At 43.2% G+C, this 27,443-nt stretch overlaps 1 protein-coding gene across 1 annotated transcript in view; it reads left to right on the top strand.

The window, feature by feature from the left end:
• The first annotated feature begins 5,012 nt into the window (after positions 1-5,012).
• Positions 5,013-27,443, top strand: part of ptk7b (protein tyrosine kinase 7b) — an 86,792-nt gene continuing 64,361 nt past the window's right edge. The window contains exon 1 of the mRNA XM_050070510.1: positions 5,013-5,614. Coding sequence (XP_049926467.1) covers positions 5,494-5,614 — 121 coding nt within the window. The 5' untranslated portion in view covers positions 5,013-5,493. The remainder of the gene's footprint in view (positions 5,615-27,443) is intronic.

Below are 27,443 nucleotides of genomic sequence, written 5' to 3'. Positions count from 1 at the left end.
GGGCAGGACTCACATTTATTACCTGTCAGACTCTTCAGTGTACAGATGGAGCTGCTTGTCTGCTGGTTTAACAGCCATGAGAGCATCTTGAAAAACGCCTTTCCAATAACACTACTGTATTAATTACAATCAGGGATGTTACACAACATTATGCTGTAAATTGTTAGTCTCTGCATACATAATCTACACACATAAAGGAACTGTAGAGCCATCTATAATAGAGGTGTTATATACCGCTATGTAGAATTATAAAGAAACAAATTTACTTAATAAACTAATTTACTTAAACTAATTTTGATAGATTTCCATAGCATAAAATAGATAAAGTAATTGACAATTGAGTTTGCTAAGAAAAACCATAGTAACAAAATGAAATTAATCTCCAAATGATTTCATCACACGCACACTGGACTTAGTTTTTTTTTTTTTTAAATATTTGCATGACATGAAAGTGTTGTGCATATGTGCAGTTCAAAGAAACAGTGATCGGGTTGATCCAGGGGGTCGCACTGTTGCATTCCTTATCCCGAGCCGGGTACGGGCACCGGAAGCTGCTCTGTAGGGAAAGAGGGAATACATGTGAAACTACCAGAGACATACGCAACGAGACAGGATGTTTGTTTTCATTTCAAAACAAAAGGACATCTTAATTTTTTTGTGCATACACAACTACGGAGCAGTTGAAACTGTTGAGAAATGTCTGTACTGATTAACTAACTAATTTTTTAAATAAAAGTCATGAATGACGGCCTATAGAATAAAATATGATATATAAATAAACACATAATAATAATAATAATAATAATAATAAGACATTATATTTAAAAAGCGCTTTTCAAAGTTCTCAAAGTCACTTTACAGAGACAGTTCAAACACATCAAATAAAACAACAATTATCAGCAAAGACATCGAAGACAAAGAGGAAGTAGTAGTAGTAGTAATGGGAGTGAAAAAACAAGGAAATAAGTAAATGAATAAAAGTAGCTAAACATTAAAAGCAGAACGGAACAGGTGAGTTTTGAGTAGTGATTTGAATGATGGGAGGTCAGTGCAGTCACGGATGAGTTTTGGGAGGGAGTTCCAGAGGGTGGGGGCAGCAACAGAGAAGGCTCTGTCCCCCCAGGTTCTGTGCTTGGTCTTGGGGACGGTGAGAAGGTTGGCATTGGAAGAGCGGAGGCTGCAGGAAGGGGTGTAAGGGTGGAGCAGGTCTGTGAGGTAAGAGGGGGCCTGGTTGTGGAGAGCTTTATGGGTGAGTAGGAGGAGTTTGAAGTGGATGCGTTGTGGAACAGGGAGCCAGTGGAGGTTCTGAAGGACAGGGGTGATGTGGTCGCGGGAGCGGGTGTGAGTGAGGAGGCGGGCGGCAGAGTTTTGGATATATTGGAGTTTATTGAGGAGTTTGGAGGTTGTGCCATAAAGGATGCTATTGCAGTAGTCAAGGCGGGATGTAATGAAGGCGTGGATCAGGGCTTCGGCAGCATTGCGAGAGAGTGAGGGGCGGAGGCGAGAAATGTTTTTAAGGTGAAAGAAGGCTGTTTTAGTGACTTGTTTGATGTGTTGGTCGAAGGAGAGGTTGCTGTCGAAGATGATACCAAGGTTGCGGCAGTGAGGGGAGGGGGACAGGGTGGAGTTGTCGATGGTGAGGTGGAAGTCTTTGGCTGTTTGGGTGAGGGAATTTGGACCAATTAGGATCATGTCTGATTTGTCACAGTTGAGTTTAAGAAAGTTTGCTTGCATCCAGGATTTAATTTCGGAGAGACAGTTCGACAGGGTGGAGTGGGTTGAATGGGTGATGGATTTAGTGGAGATGTATAGCTGGATATCGTCAGCGTAGCAGTGAAAACAGAGACCATGACGACGGATGATTTGACCAAGGGGGAGGAGGTAGAGGATGAAGAGGAGAGGACCAAGCACCGAACCCTGGGGGACGCCTTGGGACAGAGGGGCAGTTGAGGAGGAGCAGTTGTTGATGAAGATGAATTGTTTTCTGTCAGTGAGATAGGAATGTAGCCAGGTGAGGACATTGTCAGTGATGTTGAGGAGGGTTTGCAGGCGGGAGAGTAGGATGGAGTGGTTGATGGTGTCAAAGGCGGCGGTGAGATCAAGGAGGATAAGGATGGAGAGTAGGCCGGAGTCTGAGGAGAGGAGGAGGTCGTTTGTGACTTTAAGGAGGGCAGTTTCGGTGCTGTGTTGTGTGCGGAATCCAGATTGAAATTGTTCGAAGAGGTCATTATTGTTAAGGTGGGATTTGATTTGTGAGGCGACGACACGTTCAAGGATTTTTGAGAGGAATGGGAGGTTGGAAATGGGCCGGAAATTGCTCATGATGTCAGGGTTGAGACCAGGTTTTTTAATGATGGGGGTGACTGCAGCCAGTTTGAGAGAAGGAGGGGCAGAGGCAGAGCTGAGGGAGGAGTTGACAATTTTGGAGACAAGCGGGGAGATGGTGGGGAAGCAGTGCTTAACAATGGCGGATGGGATGGGATCTAGCATGCAGGTGGAAGTTTTCATGGTTGAAATGATTTTAGACAGCTCAGCTGGGGAGACAGGTGCGAATTTGGAGAGGGGCAGGGTGATAAGATGGGTGGAGGGGGGTGAGGAGGGTGTGGGGGTGTGGGGGGTGGTTAGAGAACTGTGGATGGTGTCAATTTTGGTTTGGAAAAATGAGAGGACGGAATTGCATTTTTCAACGGTGAATGAGTTTGAAATATTGTCACTGGGATTAAGGAGTTTGTTTACGGTGGAAAAAAGAGCCTTTTGGTTATTGGAGCCGGTGTGAATGAGGTTGGAGTAGTAGGTAGAGCGGGCAGTATTGAGGGCGGCTTTGTACTGTCGGAGGTGGTCTGTGTAGGCTTGGCGATGAACTGTTAAACCGGTCTTTTTATGCAGTCTTTCGAGCTGACGCTTGTGGGATTTCATTTGGTGGAGTTCGGGGGTGTACCAGGGGGCTGAGTGTGTGAATGAGACAGATTTGGTTTTGATGGGGGCCAGTTGATCGAGACAGGAGGAGAGAGTGTTGTTGTAGTAGTTGACAAGCTCATTGGGGTCATCAGACAGCGGGGGAGGGAAGGTAGACAGAGTGCTGGAAAGAGAAGCTGAGAAATCTTGAGGGGAGATGGATCTGAGGTTTCTGAATGATATTATGCGTTTGTCCTTGGGGAGGGGGGTGGGGAGATGAATGTCCAAGATGATAGCCAAGTGGTCGGAGATGTGGAGATTGATGCTGGAGAGTTGTTGGATGGTGAGACCGGTGGAGCAGACTAAGTCCAAAGTGTGGCCATGATTGTGAGTGGGGAAGTTGACATGTTGAGTGAGATTGAGGCAGTCCAGTAGATCAAGAAATTCAGAGGCATGTTTGCAGTTAATGTTGTCAATGTGGTAGTTGAAGTCGCCGAGGAGAAGAACAGAAGGTGAGATGGCTGAGAGCTGTGTGACAAAATCAGAGAAATCAGAGAGGAAAGATGGATTGGGCTTGGGAGGGCGGTAAATAACAGCAGTGACCAGGGGAGCGGGGCCGGGGAGTTTAAAAGCAATGTGTTCAAACGACTGAAAGGAGGGAGTGGATATGATGGTGATTCTTAGGTCTCTCTTATGGACTGAGGCCACGCCGCCGCCTCTTCCAGTGAGACGGGGCTGGTCAATATACGTGTATCCGGAGGGGGTGGCTTGGTTGAGTGAAAAATAGTCCAGATGTTTGTGCCAGGTTTCCGTGATGCAGAGGAAGTCTAGGTTGTTGTCAGTAATGAATTCATTTAAGATGAGTGCTTTGTTGTTGAGTGAACGGATGTTTAGCAGTGCCAGTTTGAGGAAATGCTGCTGTGCGATTGGCTGTGAGGAATGGGGGAGTTGGCGGAGGTTGGGGTTGGGCCGTTTGACGTGTTTTATTGAGAGGTTACATTTGTTCACAGAGTTAGACCTGTTATAGGGACGGAGGGGTCTGACTGAGATAATAGACTGAATGGGGAGAGCAGCAGCAGGTGGGGACAGTGACAGAGCAGCAGCAGGAGGGGACAGTGACAGCTCGGGCCTGTAGGAGGAGCTGTGGCAGGAGGAGGTACCCAGAGATGACACCAGAGAGCAAGACGGTGTGTGGGTAAACATCAGTCAGTCATGTGGGTAGCTTTGCACAGCGAGCTGTAAATTGGCATAAATTACAATAAAAAAAAATAATATTATATGTAGTTCTTATTCTGAAGCACATATAGCTCTTATTCTTGTTTCTATTACGTAGCATAAGGCATATATTTTTATATTTCTAAACTTTACATACTAGTTTAATACATAGGCTATTAATGTAACATAAGGCACATATTTTTTTTTTAAATATTTTTTACAGACTTTACAAACTCAACATGTTACACATATTTCATATTTTATATACTAGTGTGAAAATAGAAGCACAGTGCACATTATTATTATTATTATTATTATTATTATTATTTATTTATTTTATTTTTTTTTTTACATTATTCTTACTTTTATACTTTATTATTCTAACGAATCACAATTTTACCCCGGGGATCAATAAATTATTCCTGATTCTGAGTCTGAAATAGAAATATTAAAAATAAATTAAAATAACACAAAATCAAATAACATAAAAAAAAATAAAACAAAATAAAATAAAATGTATGAATAATTTCAAATATATATTACATATTGTAAAATGTGAAAGTTGAATATAGGGTAAAGGTTTATGCCGCAATTTAAAAAAAAAAAAAGATATATAAATGTAAATATAAACTACAGACTATATAAATGGTCTTACACTGCATGAAAAGACAGTGAGCCAAACTAAATTTAACTAAACTAAACTGAAATAGAACAACGAAAAAATAAATAGATACACAAAAACCTAATAAGTAAATAAACGTTTTCCACCTTAGAAAGCAGGCTACAGTTTTAAAAGAAATGTGATCACGAATACTAACATTTATTTTGAAAATCCTCACCGGAACCCTCGTACATTGTTTCCGACTTCTTGACGCTGGTGTAAAGAATCACACAGGCTGGTGGGAGGAAGCCAACTTGGAAACACCGCGGAGCGAAACTCCCTCTCGTTGAGGACTGAACTGGCCCGGCGGTCGGCGGCTCTGGACGCAGGCGGACGGCGGCTATACACACACCGGTCTGTAATGAACCACTGCGGCCTAATTTCACACCAACCCTCCGTCCCGTGAGCTACCTGGAAGTTTAAACTTCGCCTTAAACTTTCGGCGGGTCTCCTCAGTCTCAACTCGTTAAGTCGTTTGTGTGGCTGGCCTGTAAACCCGACGCGTCGCTCCCCACATGTTTCTGCCTTGTTTCTGCTAGTTTCCAAAACAACCAGGTGAGCAGGCCGTCTGGCTTCCCCGGGGACCTGCGCAGGTAGCGGGGTTAGTTTACCTGCACGCACACGGTGACGCACGGATCTCTCCGACGCTCCACTTTCGCCCTTCGGCTCTCTCGTAGCCGCCGGAGAACAGCACCGGGGAGCCGCCGAGGACCAGGACGGTCATGGAGCTACCAGGAGGGAGCGAGAGCCGGCGGAGGGACGGCAGGAGGAACCCCGCGGTGATTAACAGGAGAAAACCACCAGTGGAAACCATGTACGCCGTCGGTATTATCTGCCTCCAAGGTTGGTAACAAGACAATGTACACCTCTAACACACAATACACACACATGCCCATTGATTTACACTAAGTCTGTGAAACAAAAGATACTAACACTCACTGTGGAGCACTCCGACATTGACCTCCATGCTTTTTTCTTAAGGATGTAATGTTGCTGGTTCAAGTTAGTTTTGTCTTTAACAGTGACAGACCTAACAGAATTGTTACAGAGAAGCAAAGTCACAGTTACAGCTGTCTTTCTCATTTATTACTCCACAAAATCTTCTTGTTTTAAGTTAAAATTTGAAGAGTTTAAACTACATTTTCAGTGGGGGGGGGGGGGGGGGGGTCAGTGGAGAAAAGGAGCACCCCTCCCCCATTGACCTCAGTTTGAGGGGAAATAAATTCAGGCTTCTGCAGCCAAAATAGCAGATTATTTAATCCATAGCATTTAGTAAAGTTTTACTAGAAATGTGAAATGTATACACAACGATTGTTTAGACATTACTGTAGTTCCACAGTGATTAAATGTGATGCTCTGGAGCAGGATAGTAGGTTTCCATGTATCACTGAAGGCAGCCTTGCCATGTCATTATGTATTCCCAGGAGTATTCTTCCACCCTCACACAACACATTGGATACGCCATTTCTGATTATCATATTCATATTGCATGTTTGAACTGTCTCTGAGCCCCAGCGTGCCATGCTTTCATGGATGCCATTCATATGCACGGGTGGAGAGCAGTTACCGTGCTTCTGCCTGAGTGTCACCCCAAAAGAGAGGAGCTGGAAAAAGGAAAAATTAACATGACGCAAAAAGCCCCCCCACGTTGTCAAAGCCTGTTAAAGTTCATAACCTCTGCTGCGGAGTGAGAGAAAGCCATGAAAAGATTCTTCCTAGTCTGTGCGAGGAATGCTCTTATCCTGCCAAAGATCAGGCTCATTAACTCGGCGCTCATCATGTCAAAACTGAGTCAGTTTTATCTGATCTCCACATGCAGACTGAAACGTAGACGAGCACAGATTGTGTTTGCCTTCAACACAGCCCTGATAGGCAGAGTGGCTGAAAAATTCCTTTAAGTTGAAGTGTCTGTCGCCCCCCTTCAGTCTCCTCATGGTGCCCACTTTGGGATGAATGTGTCCTCTGTGTGCAGGCAGCAGGGGAGACGGAGGCTGCTATGGGTTTGTGTTTATACGACTCATGAATAGAGCCAAGCCAGGTACTGTCATGACAGCCTCGCGTTGTAGCCTGCTTTAGAAACGTCCTATTTTTAAAGGGGCTTTCTGAATGTGTTGAAGCACTGCAAAGTCCAGAAATGGCGGCCAACGAGACAATGTTTTCGGAGTGGCTTTTCTCCCCACATGAAGCTGTCCACACCAAACACACCATGTTTCTAGAGGGTTGTCTGATCTGCAGGATCTGGGCGCTGTGGTCAAATATTTACCCAGATCTTTTTTATTTATAGTATACAGTAATCGCTCTGTTATGCCATTTGCTTTTCTCTATCTTGATCTGGTTTCTATTTGTAGCTGACCAGCGCCTTGCCCCTGCAGCATCTCTGAGTACATGAAAGCTACTCATGGAGTTAATGTCCATAATGGTAATGCAGCATCTCTCCCATCCTCCAACCTTCCTCCTCGCCTCGCGGTGTGTTTTTCATTCCCTTTCCCCCTGCTGCTTCATCAAGGCAATCACATTCCTGGAGTATCTATGTGAAGAAGTGACTGGGCTCACTGCCGAGGAGCTGAGATAGATGTGAAATGTTTAAGTAACATCCTCACACACTCGTCTCTTCTCAGACCCTCCTCTTTGATCTGGCTCCCTCATGGTGGAGCTGGAGAAGATCTGCATTTTTAGCTCTCCTGGCGCATTAATAATTTGGATGCCTGTGCAAAAAATAGTATTCACCTCATGGTGATTTAGAGGGGTGCAATCAAATTTCAGTCCAGACTTTATTGACTTTGTGTATCTTCCATAACCTGCTGTAGACACCGTTACCAAACTGCAGGAGTAGCAAACCACAGTGTGTGTTATTGGGTTTGTGTAATGGATTTGTTGTTCGCTCAACAAATGGATGGTGTTTTGCCCAGAAATGTAAGAGATACAGGAAGTATTGTGCAGAAGCTCTCCTGTATTAAAGAATCAACCAGTGTTTTACTAAGTGTTGGTTCCACCGCCTTTATCAGAGGGTACATAAAGCTAATCTGCAGCATCTGTACTGTCTGTACAGATACCATGGGGGGGGGTTTCCTTTATATTTTGTTGGCGTGCCCACCTGCCGCTGCTTTATTTTCAAATCCATACGCTTGGCTCTTATTAACCCTTCTGTGCCCAGAGGCTGTTTGGATGCACGCTGGTCCTGATTCTCTGAATACTCAGATTCAGAGGGGATGAAAGGATGAACACAAGAATATATTGTGTCAAGTGGAATTTGTCTGTTTACTATTAGGCACACACACACATCGGTTTACAATCCTGTGGTGGACAACAATCGCAGAAATGAAATTGTACCGTTGGAATGAACACGTCTGAGTGGATCACACGACAGAGCATGGCATGAGATTGGTGTCTTCTGTGTGCACAGCTGTTGATGCAGTAAACCGCTGTAACTGTACAGTCCTACAGTTTAAGCATATTATAAGACCATTTTAAGGAAGATTGTTTTTGTTTTTTTTTCCTTAAAACGCAACTCCATTGTCCTGTTTTTACCCCACCACATCAACTGATTCTGATGTATTGTTTGTTATTTCACTGAAGAGCTGCAGGGGTTGAATATTATATGAACATCTGTGCACTTCATTGCAACATCTAATGCAATCCATTACAGCCCTGTAAAAATGTCATGTCTTTATCCAGCTTTGTTACGGCAGAGTAAGGCAGTGATTCATGGCTGTAGTATTTTTGAGGTATAGTTGGTATAAGTGCTGGAATGATAACACAATTCCTGCTATTGAACTGAAGTCATGCCGTGATATGATCTTATGTTATCCTTTCACAAGTTTCTGTTGTCTGAATAAATGCTACAGAGCAAGCTGCAGTTAAAAACCAAATGTTACTTTGAATTTAAAATGGATTGTGTAGTCATGTATTATATAACAGGAAGAGTCATTGCTTTGAACATCAGTTTGATTATTTTATGTATCAGTTTGAAAACATTTTATTTTAATTATAGACTGATCACTGCTGGATTTAAAAAGATTTATTTATTTTTTTTACATTTTTTTATGCCTCCATGCTGGCATCAGCTGTGGCCAGAGACATGATGTTTTTGGGTTGTCTGTCCATCCGTGCATCCCATTGTCAAGAACATCTAGTGGAGATTTCTTCAAATTTGGCACAAACGTACACTTAGACTCAAGAATGAACTGATTAGAATTTGGTGGTCAAAGTCAAGGTCACTGTGACTTTGTGTCAGTCTCATTCTCGTGAATGCAATATTTCAAGAATGCCTTTAGGGAATTTCCTCAAATTTGGCAAAAACTTCCACTCAAGAATCAACTGATCAGAATTTGGTAGTCAAAGGTCACTGTGACCTCACAAAACATGTGTTTGGCCATAACTCAAGAATTCATACACTAGTTATGACAAAATTTCACACACATGTCTAATAGGACAAAATCACGACATGATGAGAATTTATATCCAAAAAGTCAAAGGGTCAGCTTCACTGTGACATCATAATGTTTTGCAAAGGGTCAGCTTCACTGTGACATCATAATGTTTTGCCAAAACACTTTTCTGGCCATTACTCAACGTGATAACTCAGGAACAGAAGGGGAAACATTTGGTCAAAGTGATAACTCAGGAACAGAAGGGGAAACATTTGGTCAAAGACTGAATTACTGACACTACTCTTTGGTGTCCACCTTGAAACTGTGCAGATTGTATAAATCTTCCGTGCTGCCGGGTTGAAGATGTGTTTGAAGCATCAGTGTTCTTGCAGACATGTAAACTGTGACTGCAACTTGACCAGTTTGCCGAGACATACAACCATAAAGTGCTTATTCCAATTTAGTTTTTTAAAGAATTGTGACCAACGTGTACTGAGCATGATATTTCAGTGCTCTCTCATTATCAAACTATGCAAAGGTGACACTGTTACACATTTCTGTTTCCTAATTTCTCATTATTTATTGGCTGATATGTTAGTTCATACTGATACATCTACACTGGCAAGATTATCTGTTTAGCTTTAATCTTAACAGATGCCGATTCTGGAAAATATTCATGGTAATATTAATTTTAAGAGTATCGCTCAGCTCTGGTTTGTTGTGTTGTATTGAATAGGTTTATATTGTAAGATGTAGCATCAATTTGTCTTCCTATGTATGTAGAAATACTGTGAAACATGACATGCATGTAGCCCTTTATGGAAGGATTGAACATTATGTTTTAAACCCCCCTATAGACCTTCACTGTGTATAAGGCTGAACTGTTGGCCATTATTTTAATTTGTGAGTGCTGTTTCAAGGTTAGATGAAGTTAGCTGTGCTCAGACTCGAGCGTGACAACAAAACAAAGCTTGGAGCGGGAAAAAAAAGATGAATAGAGTTAAATAAAACGATCTGCTTCTCAGTTTGTTTGTGCACATCAGAGAGATTGACTGGTAGCACGAGTTGTGAGACTGGGGGAGGATTTCTCAAGGTCTCCCATGGCTCTAGTTTCTGGTCATTTATCAGGCCGTGTTTATTCATGTTTAGGTGAAGCCTTTTGAACTTGAGAGTCCTCTTTTCCACCCAGTTGGTTGGTATGTGCAGTTTGCGCTCACTCCACTGCAGAGGGCTCTTCTCCCAGGGGAGGATCTTCTTGCAGTCTTTCAGAGGTTTCAATCATGGCTACCCAATATCTCAGACTTGGGATCCTTGTCAGTTCTAAATTGATGCGCTTGTGTCTCCTTGGCTCTATGTCCTCCAGCCCATGCGTGACCCCAAAATTGATACAGGTCTGCCAGCTTTGAAGATCTTGAGAAGGAGAGGGAGCAATGAGCCTAGTGAAGATACATGTCTGGCTAAATTGAAAACAGGCAACGCTGTTATAAATGTATGTACATCTGTGTCCTCAAATTTTAATCAAGCATGAGGAGTGATGTTCCATTTGGCAGAAACATGTTGCCTTGATGCCTTCACTTACATCTTTCCTTTGATGTCAAAAAGTAGTAGTTAGTTGGGGAGTGCAGAAAAAGTTATAATGACTAACATAAATCAGTGGAGGGACAGAAAAATCTTTATTTAAACTTCATTTTTATTTTTATTTCTTTCCCCAGTGTCTCTAAAATGTGTTGATTGGAGTCATTTTGAAGTTACGGATCAGTGGTTGCCAAACACAACACTCTCACAAGCCCGCGGCAGAGATTTAATGAAAGAAAGATGGTTATGATAAGATGTTGTGTCGGCTTATATTTTCCAGGCTGCAACATTAAATGTTTGGTATGTGTGTAGGAAGCGTATACCTGCTGATTTGTGCAGGAAGACAGAATCTCCCCGATGGTTCTTTGATCGGACCGGAAAATAACCGCAGTTCATAATGACCACTGCCCTCTGCGGCCCCTGTTGGCCCCATGTCATCAATAAAGCCAAATAAACAAAGGGCTGCGAGGATCCAGCTCCTCGCTTTAAATGATGATCACTGCACCTAATGACCCATGTATTTCAGCTGCTGTGTGTACGTGTGTGCGACAGAGAGTGCATGTGCATCGACTCATGTGTTTGCGGTCTTGCTGGCTCTGCCGAGGGTCCCTGTGGTTGTGATTGGAGTCGGGCCCTGTAGATCTCTGTCTCTTTTTCCCCTCTTTCCTGTCGTAGTTGGTCCGTTGCCCCTCGTGGTTGCCAGTCTCGTCTGGAGGGATCTCTGTTGTTTATTGACTTGGTGCCTGCCTGCACAGCTCTGTCTCCTGTCTGGTCTGGAGGAGTGGTTAGCTTGCACCCTGACCCAACACTGCTGCTGACTCTGTTGTATTATGCTCTGCAGAGTTTTTTGTTTTTTTTATTTGCTCTGTGGTATTTCCAATTACTTGCAGCCATGCTTCAGTGGGATAGTATGCTAGAAGAGCTTTGTAATTTCCCAAAGCTTAAGTCCTGAAACTCACTGAGCATTGCAAAACACAAATGATCTCAACCAAAACATTTCTTTTTGAAATGAATATCTTCTAAGAACTCAAACAGCATAAAGTGGTAAGAAGCTCTGCCACGATTAGTCGTTAAATGAAATTGCCTGAAATGGCGTGAAGCCACATTGAGACTGACAAATGTGAGAAAACACTTTCCCCTTGTTTAGTAGCAGTGGTCCTTCAGTGACATGGCATTATTTTTCTCTTATCAGATGAAGGTGCTGACATTTGCTCACCGTCTGTAACCTTAACCCTGTCTAATCTGCTGTTGCAGGATCACTTATCTGCTATTAGTGATAACCTATGGTTTCATGTTCACTTTTAAAATGATGAATACAGATGTTTTTATCGGTTTGATGCTGCAGATATCGCCCACTCCGACAGTTGTAAATCCTTACAACAACTTTCCCCCCGCAGGGCAGGTGTGAGGCCCTGGTGAGGGGAAGCTCGCCTCCAGAGCGAAGCGAAATCCCTGTTTTGTTCCCACGTCAGTGCCAAAGCATGCGTAGGGCCGTCGCCGCATTCAAATGCATCTGATCGAAACGTGCAGGAATGCCTAATTTTGGCTTCAGTCCGTTTGAAGGGGAGGGGGGAGAAGAAAGGAGGGCAGGAGAGGAGAAAGGCGTCTGGCATGCCATTGCATAATCCAAGCAGCCATTAACTCTTTGTGTCCCGAGGCTGAATGAACTCATCATAGCAACGGGCCACAGGCAGAGTGACATCAGGCAGCTCTCAATCAGCCCTGAGCTCCTCCCCGCCACACCAGCAGGTTTAAACAGGCTGAAAAGGCCACTGGTGTTTAATGGCAAGGGCCTTCGACTGTGTTTGATCTTCTAATGAATGGGGTCAGCCGGCTACAACTGACCCCTGCACAGGGCCCAGTTGTGGTTGGGGAGAATATATTTACCTTCAGTAGTTTGTATCAGCACTAGTTTACTCTATCATCCAGTTTACTTGCTCTCTGTTGTGCTTGGCGGCGTTCCTCGTTATGCTGTGTTTCGTCTATCCGCTCTGGGTTGCAGCCGAGCTCAAAGGCTAGATCTGTCTCCATGGCAGCCTGCACAGTGTTAACCTCCTGGTCCCCGTACCTGGCTAAACCTGCGGAGCTTGGCTTTACTCTTTACGATGGAGCCAGCACAGTGTAGGACCGGAGCTGGTGGCTTCATCAGCTCTTGGCGCTGGAGCCTGTGAATGTTTTAGAGCTTCCCGCTTCCTTTGAATCCAGGCTCATACATTTTGGATGCGAACCAAGTGCCATACTACTGCTGGTGTTCTCCCAGGCTTTGGAGGAGCATGTTTGTTCGCACAAAGGAGAATGCTCCACAACAACAATATTTCTCGAAAGGGTTTCTTTTGAAATTGTCCCTGAAAGAAATATGGGAATGAAGAAAACATGCTTTAGAGTAATTTTGGGTGATGTCTCAATTGGAGATGTCTTTGTGTCTGAAACTGTGATGAACAAACAAAGATGGCTGATTATTCCCGCAATCTGAATCTTGATCAGTCTGGATTAAGTATGTCTGTGCAAGCTGAAAACACTGCACAAAAGATTGTACAAAATGACACTGTATTGGATAGTTATTTTTATTTTCTCATTTAGGAAAAAATAATCATATGTTATGTTATTTTTTTTTCTGCTGTGCTGGAAATATCTCAATATACCAAATCACGTGTATATACATGAACTTATGGGTAGAAAACCCTTGAGTCATGTACATTAAATGAAATTGCTTTGAGCAAATGCTGCCTTAGGCTGTTGGATTTTAGCCTCTGAAAAAAATCTGTATCAGTTTAATTGTATGCTATATAGAATATTTTATCTGCCTTACCTTCCCGCCAAGCAACTTTTCTAACAGGGAACTGAAGTGGTTATCTCAAAATTAATTTTACTGCGCAGTATGGGTGAGTTGCTGTTAAAGTAAAGCTGAAAAAATATCCCAAATATAGCGGACACTTAAACTGATTATGATGTTTTTAAGCACGTCCTTTTAGATAGGTTAGCTGCGGCCCCCATTCACAGCAATATATTCTGCTTCTGTGCCAATATGGTTGATCAGTGGCGTTAGCAAAGCAACGTAGTGTATGAACTAAGTACAGCAGAAAATTCAGATAGGTTGGATCACCATGTTTAACTTTGTGTCTTCTAAATGTTACAGTTATGGCTGAAAATGACCACAGAAATAAACAAGTTTGCCAGTTTCACATATTTCTGCAATTGAAATCAAATGCCAGTTGTCCACCTGAAGTGATTGTTGTTGAAAGCGCAACGTCACAGTGACTCGTGTCGATAGTCAGGTTTCCATCCAAATGTAGTACAAGTTTTAAGCACATTTTCAGAATAATGGCAGAAGAAAATGCAAATTTGTGCACTTTTCAGTCCACTTTTGTCATGTGAGTACTGGGAGTTGGTTCAGAGATAAGCAGTCAGTGTCGCTGATTCTCCAGTCAGGTGCTGTTATACCACTGAAAAATAAAACGTACTGTATATACAGATGTATAATAACGGAGAGCACACTGGGCTGTTGAAATAGAGAGTTTTGAACAGTTAATATTACAGTTCTTTGCTCTTGAAGAGTTCTAGTAGCAGCCCTGTGTGCCACCCAGATGAATTCCAGGGAGCTTACAATGGCCGATGCAATGATGATACATCATGACTGTGTTGTCATGTATTCGCTGAATCTGTTTCTATGTACTAATTTACATTTACCTTTTATCCAGGCACCAACGTTGCTACCACTCCCCATGTCTAAGAAGTTTTTGCAAAATTTTAGAGAAAGTTTTTTAATGCACGGGATGAAATGAACCTATTGTGATATCATATCGGAGACTGTATGACCTGAGGAATAAGAAAAACCACAAAATGAGCCCAGAACTTGCACATACATCTCCAACAGCTACTTTTTAAGTAGACAAGCACCCTCTGGGCCCAGAGTAATACATTCATCATTCACAGCTCTTGCCCTCTAGACACATAAACCAAGATTAAAGACTTTGCAGTACTGCTGAGATGTGTGACTTGTTCAGCATGTATGACACCATGTACTCAGTAACAGTGTGGAAATGTATAAAAGTGGATCTATCATTGATCTTTCCTCTGTTACTGCCGCTTTTTCAGACTTGTACATCTTCCTGTAATCAGCCTCGAACAGTGAAGCTCGTCGCTCCATAGATTTATTTATTGGCTCTGTAATCACCCAGTGAAATCTCTGCTGACCTGAGGTCTGTTACCCAGCCATGTTTGACGATTATACATCTCCTCTCCTACAGCCAGTTCACCCAGCGGCATTAGCCCATTATGGTCAGCATTGTTCTGTATTAGGAGACAGTAATTACCACAGCCGAGAGGGAAGCTCATTACACAGCCAGCGTTGTTATTTTCTGTGGTTTTAATTATGTTAAACAACCTCACCAGCCTCCCCAGCTTCATCTTGTTCTCTGCCATTGCTGTACTCGCACTCTGTTTCACCTTCCTCTGCTCCCTTTCACTACGTTCGTTCCAGTTTCACAAACTATGCCAACTACTGAATCCCTTTAAACCCCCGTCCTCCTTTCTGCTGTCCTCTGTCTGAACCTCCCTCTGAGTCTGCGTTTAAGCCAGACTTCAGTATTTTTTTTTTAATCATTTCTGACAGAGGGATGGCACAGCAGAGGCAGGCTAACTGAGCTGCATGAGAAGATTTTGTAAAACTGTACCTCTCTGGTCAGTATTGAAGAAGTGATTCTCCTGATGGGCAGGGGGCTGAAATAAGCCCATGGTTGTGTTAGATTATGTCTGGCAGCTGCTGTGGGGAAGTTGTTTTTTATATCCAAACAAATTGTCTTTCTCTCTCAAGTCTGCGCTGACACACAGGAGTCTGCTTCCCCACTCAGTATCAAGCTCCTGGCCCATGACCTGTGCCCATTGCTGACCAAAATGCCTCCAGAACTGATTCAGTGTTTTATAGCGAGGTGTATCACCAGGAGAAAATCTGCCTGTTGGTGTGTTTGGTTGTTTTCACCAGTGCAACAAGAGGTCACAGGTTAGTCCTGTAACATCTGCTGCAGGAAGGTGCTTCCTGTTTGTCTTGCATTATTCCCTCCATCCTTCCACTCCACTGTAGCTATTATTGGGGAGAATGATGTGATGTAGCTGCTCTTGATGTTATTATAAACAGATTTCATTGTGCGTTTTACAGTGTACTAGATCAAAAAACTACTCTGGGTATTAAAGGCATAAAAATGCTTGTTTTGGGTTTCCATGGAGAATTTTAGTGCTGCACGGTCTAAAATCTGTTTTTAAATGGATTTTCCGCTCTGCCAAGAATAAAAGTCTTGAGGGGCAAACTTGATCGCTGTATTATTAGTATGTTTTTTTAACATGAAAATGGCCTTGTACAAAGACACTGTAACTGTACAGGCTGGATTACACTTGAATACATTGTTTATATACTAGCTACTACCATAGTCTGTGCATGCTGCCTACCTTGTTGAATTACACACTTTTAATGAGTGAACAAGTGTTAAGAAGACTTTGTACCAGTCTCTGCATGAAATAACAGGGTTTACAGGAGCATTTTACAGTGGAGGTGACCCACTTTTTTCTTTATTTTACATTTTAATGAGCTACAATAATAGGTTTATTAAGCCCAGCAGTGCTGCAACAATTGATTATTTTCAGTATTGATCAATCTGGCCCATTATAATTCTATAGCTCAAGGTGATGTCATTAGATCTCTTGCTTTGTCTGACCAACAGTCCAAAACTCATCTGTAGCTCACCATCATAAGACAAAGAGCATCAAATTCTCACATTAAAGTAACTGGAAGAAGGGAATGTTTGGCATATTTCTCCTAAAAATGACTAATCTGATAATGTGATTATTCAAAAAAAGAAATCTGCTGTGTTTCTCTGCATTAAAGACATTATTACTTCAGCATTCTCAGAAAAGTTTTGCTGGGAAAAAAATTATTTACAGGATTATTATCTTGTTAATTCAGGAAAAACAGGGCAAATATTTCTTTTTACTCAAGTGAATATGCTTCCGTAGCTAACTATAACTAAACTAAAGACACACATAGTGACAGATTCATACCAAAAATGTGAACCTGGAGGACTGGAGTAGTTGAATGGTTAAACAGCAGCTGTAGGACCTTTGTTGAATGTCATAGCCGCCTCTCTCTCTATTTCCAGTCTGCCTAAAAATAATCTTCAAAATGCTTTTTATTCCTGGCAGGTATTGCTGTAGTTTATCAGTCTTCTGTGGGTGACATGAAATGTTAACTCCAGTCATTGTTATCAGTATTAGTCATTACCAGCCTCAGTCAACAATATCATATGTTTTGCCCTCACAAACCCCACACTGGTCGATCCCCACAGAGGACAAACACACTGAATAATACAAAACTGATACACACCACTACAATAGGCTGCTCTGTGCAGGTGCAGCCAGCTATCGCAGCCCTGTTGATTGGGGAGCACAGGACAGTGTTTCCTGTCCCTATCTAGCGAGGTGACGACAGATAGAAATGCCCGTGTTGTGTCTGACAATTGACAATGGTCCCCAGCTCCCTCCCTCTGTGCCAGAGGAAGTAGATATTCTGTTGTGGTTGTTTCCTCCAGGTGTTGCGTCAGAGAGGATGAGGATCTCCGCAGCATCCTCCCCATTCCACGACACAGCTTTCGCCACTGCTTTGTGTCCTCATCCAGGTTAGGACCCAGACAGAGGGGCCACGGTCCTGTCTTTCCTCACTGTGAACCATGTGGCCGGGGGTCTGAGGTCTGTGTGTGTGTGTGGTCAGGATGGAGGGCAAAGGCTGCGGTCTCCCCGAGGGTCTGGACAACAGCCTTGGCAGGAGATGGCCCACGGCTGTTTGGCCGTTAACTTCCTGTGGCGCAGATGGAGGCCCCCGTGCTGCTGGACACACAGGGGCTTTCACTGCCTCTGGAATTTGAAAAATATGTAAACGCAGACTGACGCCACGCAGGAAAGGCTATTCTGTGTATGTGCATGTGTTCATGTGGCATGTGGCTTGTGCACCTGTGGGTACATATCTGTCTATGTGTTTATAGTGAGTGCTTTATTTGTCCTGGTATGTGTCATCATGGACTCTGTAGGGAACCAGACAACAAAGCAGACCTGATGCTTTATGTATGTGTCGAGGTAGGTCAGTGAGCCCTCTGTGCAACCATAGACCCATGCATTTTGCATTTGTTTCTTGAATTAGGCACACGCTTTACTACACTTACTTTTTTATTCATATGTCTTTCTCTGTCTCATTCTTACACTTGACTGGTGATGCTTCATCCTGGGATAAAATTTTGAGTGAGCTCATTGCTGCATGAGAAAATGCACACTGTGATGCTGTCTGTACCAGATAAGAAGATGGCATTGTAAATCTTTTCCTGTCTCTCGTGCTTTCTCCGTCTTTTGGTAAAATACTCTCTGCCATTATTCAGAGACGGAGCTGTGTATTTCTGCCCGTTGCGTTTTTGCACCATGACTTCACCAGGGCTCTTTCATCTCTCCGCGGATGGTTTCCAGGCAGACATCTTACTCGGCCTTTGTGCGTACCCTCCCGTCCTGTCATTTCGTAGGAAGCAAAGAAAAGGTTGCAGTGAAAGCTACACCCTTGCCTTCCCTACAACCTCACAGGTCCATCTTAAAATGAGGTCAGATGACACACGAGCCTCGGGTGCACCTCTCCCTCCCTTGCTCTGGCTTCCTCACTCTCCTTTTCTGCTCCCCCTTCACACTCTTTGAACATTCACACAGCTGTGGCATGCTTTGACGGGAGAAAACTACTGTCTGACTCTGGAACAGCAAGCGCTTCACACTCTGATGTACAAAGGGGAGAGACACCCTCCTGTCTGCTTGCAAAAAATGTCATGTTCGAACTGCATGTGTGGGTGACAATCAAATATTCCTTGCAGCCTTCCTCACATGCACAAGTCAAACGCAAGAACATGTGTCAAATGGTAGCTGTAGTGTTTTCAATGTGTCATCCATAGCTCGTTAACAGTGATTACTCCACCTTCAAGCACTGCACCTTTTCACTTTAGTAATCTAGTTTGAAAAGCTGCCACACTTTGATTTGATTCCCTTAAATCTTTTAGAGGGAGAGCATCACTGTATCCTGATGAAAACAGCAGTTTTTCTTACATCAGGTCCACCTATTAGAAAAGCAGGTCTTCAGATTTCCAGCCAGCTGGGGTTTGAATTTGACGACACCTCGGCGGAAAAGAGGCTAGTCATGAATTAAACAAGCGCTGCTATTCATAGACACCCGCACAAATGTTTCTCATCTCTCACAAGAGAAAGAGTTGGATGTCCTGCAGCTTTTCCTCCACCACTCCCTCTTTGTTTGATCTTCTGTTTTTTTTCTGGCACTGTAACTCTTTCTAAAAACTCTGTGGCTGTTCAAAAGGCATTAAACATGAGCGAGTTCCCCCAGCGAAAGGAAACGGTGAGAGACGTTCACAGAATATGCGGAGTGTATTAAAGTCCCGAGCCTCCCAGAGCTGTTGGCCCCAGCACCCCCGTTTCCCTCAGTAAACACTCACATTCACAAACTCACACTCATGTAAGTTATTTTTTTGGAAACGTGTTACTTTGGAGGTTGCCGTTTGGGGTTCTCTCAAGCCTGTGCATTTCCTCAAGTCATTACTTTGTCCCTTATTTCTGGTAAATGGTCGGTTTACTTTGGAAATATGACTATATTACGTAAATGTTTATGGAAGGAAGGAGAAATAACCGGTGCACTTGGGCTTTGTTCTTTACGCCTAGTGCGACCACATCTGGCTTTCTATGAACAACTATAAAATGTCCAAGATGGCATCATCGTAAAGCCCAAGATTCATGTCTTAATTATGTTGTGAAAAGTTGGGAAGCAGATAAAGGCACACACATTAAGTTGAAGGCAGGAGTGTTGCTTTTTACATCCAAGGAGTTTCAACTTGGGAGAGGAAGGGTTTTTTTTCCCCCAAGGTAACTAGAAAACGTCGGACCTCCTTTTCATGTCCCAGCTGGAAATAAGAGGAGTGAAAGGTTTGACTACAGACTGTTTATCAAAGTCACTTTTACGGCAGTGTGCTGTTGGTGGGTTAGTCCATAAAAATCGGAAAGTGGTGTTCTGCCCTTAAAAAGACTTTAATTTTCAGCCGGGGTGTGGGCAATTTTGGCAGCTGGAGGACATCAGACCGAGAGGGGGAGAGGTTAGAGGTCCAGAGAGGATCCCAACGAGCTGCTCAGGTTTCAATGCAGATGGGCTTTAACAAGCATTAACCTGATTCCAAGTGAGGAAGAGACACAGGTTTTAAGCCACTACAGATGGAAGTGTGAGTTCTTAAGCGCAACCCTGTCAGCTTTTAAAGTGCAATGAATGATTGAAGGTCAGGGGCACACCAAGGGTCCAGATAGCCTTTTCACAGATGGCTTCCTTAAAGGTTACATTTTTTGACAATAGGTACTTGAACTGACTTTGTACAGATTTCCTACGGAGGACATACAATGCAGCAACTCATTCCAGCTGTGAACTGATGTACTCGCTTTGCTCAAGTGGAGCACTTTAGTCAGTACAGGACTGTCCTTGAGCAAAATGCTAAAACCATGGAGGAGTTAATAACCTTCCTAATGACATGCATGTGTTAGTGATTGTGTGTGCTCGGGGAGAGACTGACAAAGACATCTCTCTGTCGCCCCTGTTGTCCAGTAAGGTGAAGCCCCCGGTGAGCTCATCGTGGCTCTTACCATCTTGATCCTGATGTGATTTTCTCCGCAGGTCAGGTGATGTGAGAGAGCTAGGGCCTGTCCTGCAGTGCTCCCAGATTAATTTATTAAATACCATTCTGAACTATGATGCATCAGCTTTGATGCTGCATCTGATCCTGTTAAATCCGACCTGGTGGGTGGAGGTGGTGACAAGTATTTTGACTGGCTTTTATATCCAAACTTCCAGGCTTTAACTGTGAGGAGGGGAAGCTTCAGATGTACTCCCTCTGACACCATCGTAAACTTTAGTGCTCTGTGGTTACAGGATCATAAATTGTAGTACTAATTTGTTTTTGTTTTTTTGTTTTGTTTTTTACAAGAGGCTTCATGAGTTGCTTGTATTTTAATTTAAATGGATACCACTAAGTATTACAGCAGCTCGCTCAATACAAATGTTCCTGTAACTTCCTGCAGTTTTTACTAAGCCTGCCTAAAATCTACATCAGTCACCAATTCATATAGAAATTGCGTGCAGAGTCCCACTAATACGACTTTGGCTTTCCAGAGTATTAGGCCGAGGCTTGTGTGTTTCAGAGTTCCTCGTGGGTATGAAGTACATGGATTTGAGATTAAATTCAGATGCTGGGATTAATCCTGTTTTTCAGATTTCTCAATTAGATTATTGTAGTAACTGTAAACTGACACATACACGCCTTGTTTATAGTTTGTTGACAGAAAGATTAAGTGGTGACATATTGCCATTTTTACAGTTTTTATGAGCCGGAGATGATCGACTGCCCTCAACTCAGCGACTCGTTCTTAAACATGGCTTTTTTTGTGTATATGCCTGCAAGGAAAACCCTGTGCAGGATCCTGTGGTGCGTCTGATGTCCCTTTTAAGGTCTGTTTTTATGAATGAGGGCTGCTTTTAGGTGGCTAGTTCCTGAGGTTACACTGAGTCGTGTGGTGAGATGATGCCTCGTTGTGCAGCCGAGAACAAGTGGTTCTTGTTAAATGTGAGCCGGAGAGAAAATAGCTGTAATTGAATGTGAAACCATATGCTTCTTATTTGGTGAAAATGCTTTTTTTGTTTTAGATCTTGTTAAATGTAGTGTTGCCAGACTACTCAGTGCATGCCATAAACAATGGCCCATTTTCAGCATTTTATGATGGAATATTACTGTATGACGAAGACCGGTTTCCAAAGAAGCTCCAAGATATTTAATGCCAGGCTTTCATTGATTTTTCCCGTTTGTAAATGAATCCTCTGTTTTGTTTTGTTTTCGAGGCTCTGTTCTTTTCTAACTGGTTCAATGAGAGTATTCCTACAGAGGGCATGCAGTATGAAAAATAGAGTGAATCCTGGAGAAAATTCTGTGCCAATAATTTTAATGTGATCTTCGTATTATGGGACTTTGATATTCTGCTTTTTAAAGGAATTCTTTACCTAATTGATATACAAATGAACCTAATTGGTATACAAATGAACATTTGTATATCAATTATTCCCCCCATGTGTTGAATCGACCCTTCACTAAGTCCCGCCCCTGGGCACAGACTGGCTAATCACAACGTAGCATCAGGCCAGCTCAGACCAGGATCCGACAACAACAACACAGCTAATGATACTCGTTACCTGGAGAGGTTGGGAAAAGATATATGTTTCTTCCCTGTTCCAAAATCAAACCCTGAAAAGTCTAGTGTTAGCTAGCTAGCTACTGAAGATATAGCCTACTGAATGTATACACATGCTGCTTTTGGTTTTAATGATTATAACAGTGAAAAAAAGACTGACCCTGGTGTACAGGAACCAGTGAAGGGAAGCAGGGAAACTTTGATGATATTCAACCAGCTGTGTGTCATCGCATTGTGCCTTGCCCTTCCGGTGGCAGAGGTCCAGGTGCTGACAGCAGCATGGGGGCAAAGCCAATCACCGTTTATCTGCACACACTGCAATGCCACACAGCTGGTTCAGTATCAGCAAAGTTTCCGTTTATTTAATTGTCTTCTGTGGCGATCAGCAGTGATGTGGTGGTTCACTTTTGCACTGTGATCTGTAGCCTATAGTTTGGCTTTAGCTTCTAACTATCTTTGTCTTTTTAACCTGTTGTTGCTGCTGAGTCAGTTTGACATCCTGGATATATCCTTCAAACACAGACTGTAGAGCCCTCTGTCTGCTTCTCTCTGGAATCACTATTTCATTTTTCTAAGAATATAATAATATGTCTTCAGGACGTGCAGTTAGTTACAGTGTGGGCTCCATGCTTACTCTGACAGGTTGTCAGACCATCACAAACAATCACACAATTTGTGCCGCACAAGCCAAGTCTCATTTATCCAGTCATATGCTTAATACTTTCCAAACAGACAACAGTCAAAGTCAGACTCCATTGACAGAAACAGTAATTTTACCTCACTGAACACGGGAGCTGCTGGTCTACCACTAACTCGATGGGTAGTTGGTTTGTGTTATTGTGTGACTTTGGTGAATCTGAGCTAACCTTTTAAAACACCAAAGTTACACAATAGCACAAACTGACGGAGGCAGCGAAGGACCAGCACCAGGTAGAGTGATTGTTTTTGTCAATGGAGTTTGGCTTTGAAGGTCACAAAGATTAGCTTCACTTTAAGTCCAGTCCCCTGTTGGACATGGCTGTCTGTTTGGGAAGTACTTAGCATCCGATTGTATAAATGAGATGTGGATTAAACTGCAGGAGTTGTGTAAGAGGTTGTAAATGGATGTTTTGACATAGTTGTGCTGTTTAAATGCAGACCCCCATGACTTCAATTCATCTGGTTTTTCTCCAGTTTCGGATTCTTCGTTCAGTGTGTGAGAAAAACATCTTCTTCACAAATTCAATGTAACACTGGGTGAGTAATTGATATGCAAATGGTCATTCGGAGGTGAAGTAGTCCTTTGATATTGTTATCGCCCTTTGAGAGACAACAAGAGCACCTTTGACCGTTCACCACTTCTCAGCCCTCTAAAAAATGTTGCATTGTTGGTAATGCCTTTTCTTTTTAACTTGGTTAACACGCATAGCGATGAGCAGGTGGCTGCATGAATCTGAAATATAGCTTGACTGAAGGTATTTGAGGAGACACAGCTTAAGTGTGCTGTTTCTTTTGGCGGCCTTCCAACAGAACTATGCTAATCCAAATGAAATAACGGCTCGCTCTGCAAAATAAACAAAACCCTACTTATACCTTTTTTCGACCAGCCTGTCGATTTTTTTCCCCCTTAAGATTTAATGTTTGCCTTAGCTTGTAAGTTGTTGGTTGAGTGAAGCAGTTTGATTTTTCAAGAGGTTTGCACTTTATATGCTACAGGGAAGAGGTGGGCTATGGTAAAAGAATATATTTGCTACTGCAGACAGCGGAGTATTAAGTTACAGAGCTCTGATATTTTTCTTCATTTAAGCTGTAAGTGGCAGACTTGTCAGAAAGGTATTTTCATGGATTCATAGCCGTGCAGGGAAGCTGGGTGTGCCTACAGACTTTCAATAGTGAAGTTCAGTTGCTGGGATCAGTGGCTCTTTGTTACTGCATATTAGAAAACGGCTCTCTGACCCTCAGTTGTAAGCCACAGTCTCTGTAGCCATAAGCCTGACCTTGGTGTCAAATGCGTCGGACAGAGTTGAAGCTTTATGATCAAAGAGGTGTGTTTTAACCCGAGGTCCTGAAACACTGAGACTTGTGTATAAGATGACCCCTCACCTTTTAAACAAGGCAAATCTTCTCCTTACAGGGTCATTATCTGATTATCCCCACCATGTAATTTCACACAGGAAACTCCATCTTAACCAGCCGCGGCCATGTTGTGTATTTAACAAGGCCTTAAATCCTGACAAATTGTCACTTTTCTCTAAACAGCCTCAGCTGCTCTACATTGTCTGTTTACTTAGACAAAAGCTAGACTGTTCAGTGTTGATAACTCTCAGGATGTAAATTCTGGCGTTCTTTGTGCTACGAGGCAAAAGTCCCCTCAGAAAATACAGTTTATCCAAACTTTAGTAAACTAACACTGTGCTGACGCAGTGGCTATCAATGGCTGCTCGACCCCTCTCTTTCTGTTTGTGTGAAACTCAAACAGAGTGCGCGTCACCTTGCATACCTTCGCATAGTGTAATAGATTTTTTTTGTCCACACGGTCAACAAAATGCATCATTCTCAGGGCAAAGCGGACAGAGCAGAGGTAATTTAGGTGGCATCTACTCATTGTTCAATCGTGCACGGAAACAGTAAAGCTGCGGCGAGCTCAAACCCGGACAATCCGTCAGTCTCTCCCTGTCGAAAGGCAGCTTCGCCCGGGCAGCTTTTCAGGGCAGAGGTGTGAGACAGGGAGCAGGCAGAAAAACAGGTTCCTGGTGATAAATAGCAGGCCTGGTTTGGAAAGTGTCTCCTTTCTGACAGAGGATCGGGCTTTGTCTTGAAATGTGAGCTGCCTCTCTGCAGCCACTGCCAGCTTCTCAGGCGCTCTGACTTTCAACAGGGCAGAAACAGAGGGGTGGAGGGGAAGAGGGAGCTTTATGTTACAGGGGGATGCCTCGGGGTGACATGGAGGGATAAAAAGATTTGAGTAGCTGTTGCTGTCTGTTAAAGGGGATTACCATTTAATTAGAGCTACGGTCAAGGCTATACCAATCAGTATATTTCAACCTAAAGAGCTGACTGGTGTCCGGTGCTCAGACATTTGATACTATCAAGAGACAATGAATCACAAACTACTTTTTTTTCTGTATACACATGTAGCTCATATCATAAACCTCCCTGTTTGATGGCTGACTTTAATAACATTTCCAGAAAGCCACCTATTGTGGTGGGTTTCTTTATGTGGGTAGGGTCAGTGATATCCAGCAACCAACTGCACTCTGAGCTTTAATGTGGGGAATTTTGAATTTAGATTTGATATACTTATTCCGAGCTCACATGTTAAGCTCAGTTTAATTGGTCACTGTCACAGATAAAACAGCTGTTGAGCTTTAAACGAGCAGTTTTCACTTGAAGTTATGACTAATTTTGTGTCCTTTGTTGTCTGTGAAACACTGCAGCCATGCTGTGGTGAAAAGTCCCCTGTTGAAATAAGCTTGACTTATTGAAAGACATGACACAGATTAAAGAGCAAGAAAGATTTCCCTTTCTTCTTTCAAACAGTTGCTATATGTTATGAGAAACTGGAAATTCCAGGGGCATAAGAGCCTCATATTTCAGTCCGGAAATGTACTTGTACCCCCTCCCTTTAAAGACCTAATGTTCGGAGCCCAAGTAGTCCATTAGTACTAGCAGGCGAGATATGTTGACGTGAACATTTATAACAAGATCCCTCTGCTGTGGGTCTCTCTGTATTCTTGTTTAAATAAATTGTGCTGCCAGGGAAACACTGACCTTGCGTGTCCTGGGATCTGGGTTTAGCCCGACCCTCTTTCATCTCCTCCTGCACCTTGTTCCGATGTCCTCAGGTGTGTATTTGGGTTTATCTCTGTGTGTAGGTGAGGTTGGTTATGCCAGCTGGTAATTTAAAGTGGGGATTTGCCAGCAGCAGGAGCTTGGATGCCCAGCGTCACTTTTCACGGGTCACAGACCTCACTTTAGTTTGTCCCTCTGGCACACTGGTACTATCCCTGCTGTGCCCACAGCTGCACTCCGTACTAAAACAACCTCCTTCCAAATTGACAAAAACACTCACAAACACATAATGCACACAGGGGAGTGAAATGGACTGTTCCAGATCTTGTTTCCCTGGAAGAAAGCCTGTAGGAGTAGTATGTGTTGTCAGGTGATGGATGCAGCCCATCTAATCTGCGCGCTGTGTGTCATTGATGGATGTGGATCATGGGTGGGGAGTTTGTGGAGGCTCATTACCGTCGTGTTAGAGTGCCTGGACTCCTCTGCCTTTAGTGATCCCTACATGCACATACATGCATGCATAGAATAGCTCTTGTGTGGTTTCACTGTGACCCCATGCATGCGCTACATGCATGACGAATACGTGTTGTCAAGTCATTCTTTGAAAATGCTTAGCAAGGGTAAGTGTGACTCACAGGATTGAATCAGTTTCTTTTTAATGCCTTTTCCGAAACCACGGCTGGGTTTTTGTCATAGTTAAGAGCACTCTAAATGTTTACCCCCCGCATTTCAGATAAACACAGACAGAATGAAACACTTAACCTGTGGCTGATACAGCCGTGGGATCTGGAAGAGCTGTGGGAGATTCAGACAATGTGTGTCAGGCATTCCTGCCGGTGGGAGTGTGGTTTCCTGGGCTTGTTAATATTAGCCACGAGGTCAGAAGAATACACAGTCTGAGCCATCAGTCGCAGTCAAGGCTTTGATCAGCCAGTGAGACCAACAGGGAGTCAGCAAGAGTCCTCGAGCTGTGCAGTGGACCTTGACTCACCTGGAGTTGTTGTGGATAAACCTTGTGGGCAGTAACAGAATTAGGTCTTGCAGGACTTAACACAAATGTGGCAGAATGAGTGCATCATGAAATACCATAGATGAAAATATTGCAGACTGTTATTATTGGGCTTTGTCATGTATGTGAAAGTATTTTCTACCATTAAACAATTTGGTCTTTCTTCCTGTCAGGAAGAAGAATGGAGACATTATTAATTAAATTAGTGCTAAAACCATCAGTCAATGAATTGTTTATTGATTGTGAATTAACCTTCAGACAGCAATTGGATGATTGTCTAATCATTAAGGCATTTATCCAGCAAAATGGCAAAAATCTGCTGGTTGGGGGGGGGGGGGGGCGGCGTCGATGGCTTAGTGGAGCAGGCGCCCCATGTACAAGGCTGTTGCCGCAGGGGCCCGGGTTCGACTCCAGCCTGTGGCCATTTCCTGCATGTCACTCCCCCTCTCTCTCTCCCCCTTTCACACTTGTCTGTCCTGTCAATTAAAGGCTAAAATGCCCCCCCCCCCTCCAAAAAACAATTAAATCTGCTGGTTCCTTTAATTGAAATGCTAACATCAGTATGCTAATATGGTCACAGTGAAAATGCTAACATGATGAGGTTTTTTCCATGTTCACCATCTTTGTTTTGGCATGTTAGCATGCC

The sequence above is a fragment of the Epinephelus moara genome, chromosome 19 (assembly GCF_006386435.1).
Source record: "Epinephelus moara isolate mb chromosome 19, YSFRI_EMoa_1.0, whole genome shotgun sequence".
NCBI lineage: Eukaryota > Metazoa > Chordata > Actinopteri > Perciformes > Serranidae > Epinephelus > Epinephelus moara.
Note: the sequence above shows the minus strand (reverse complement) of the source record. Positions and strands in the feature narration are given on the sequence as shown.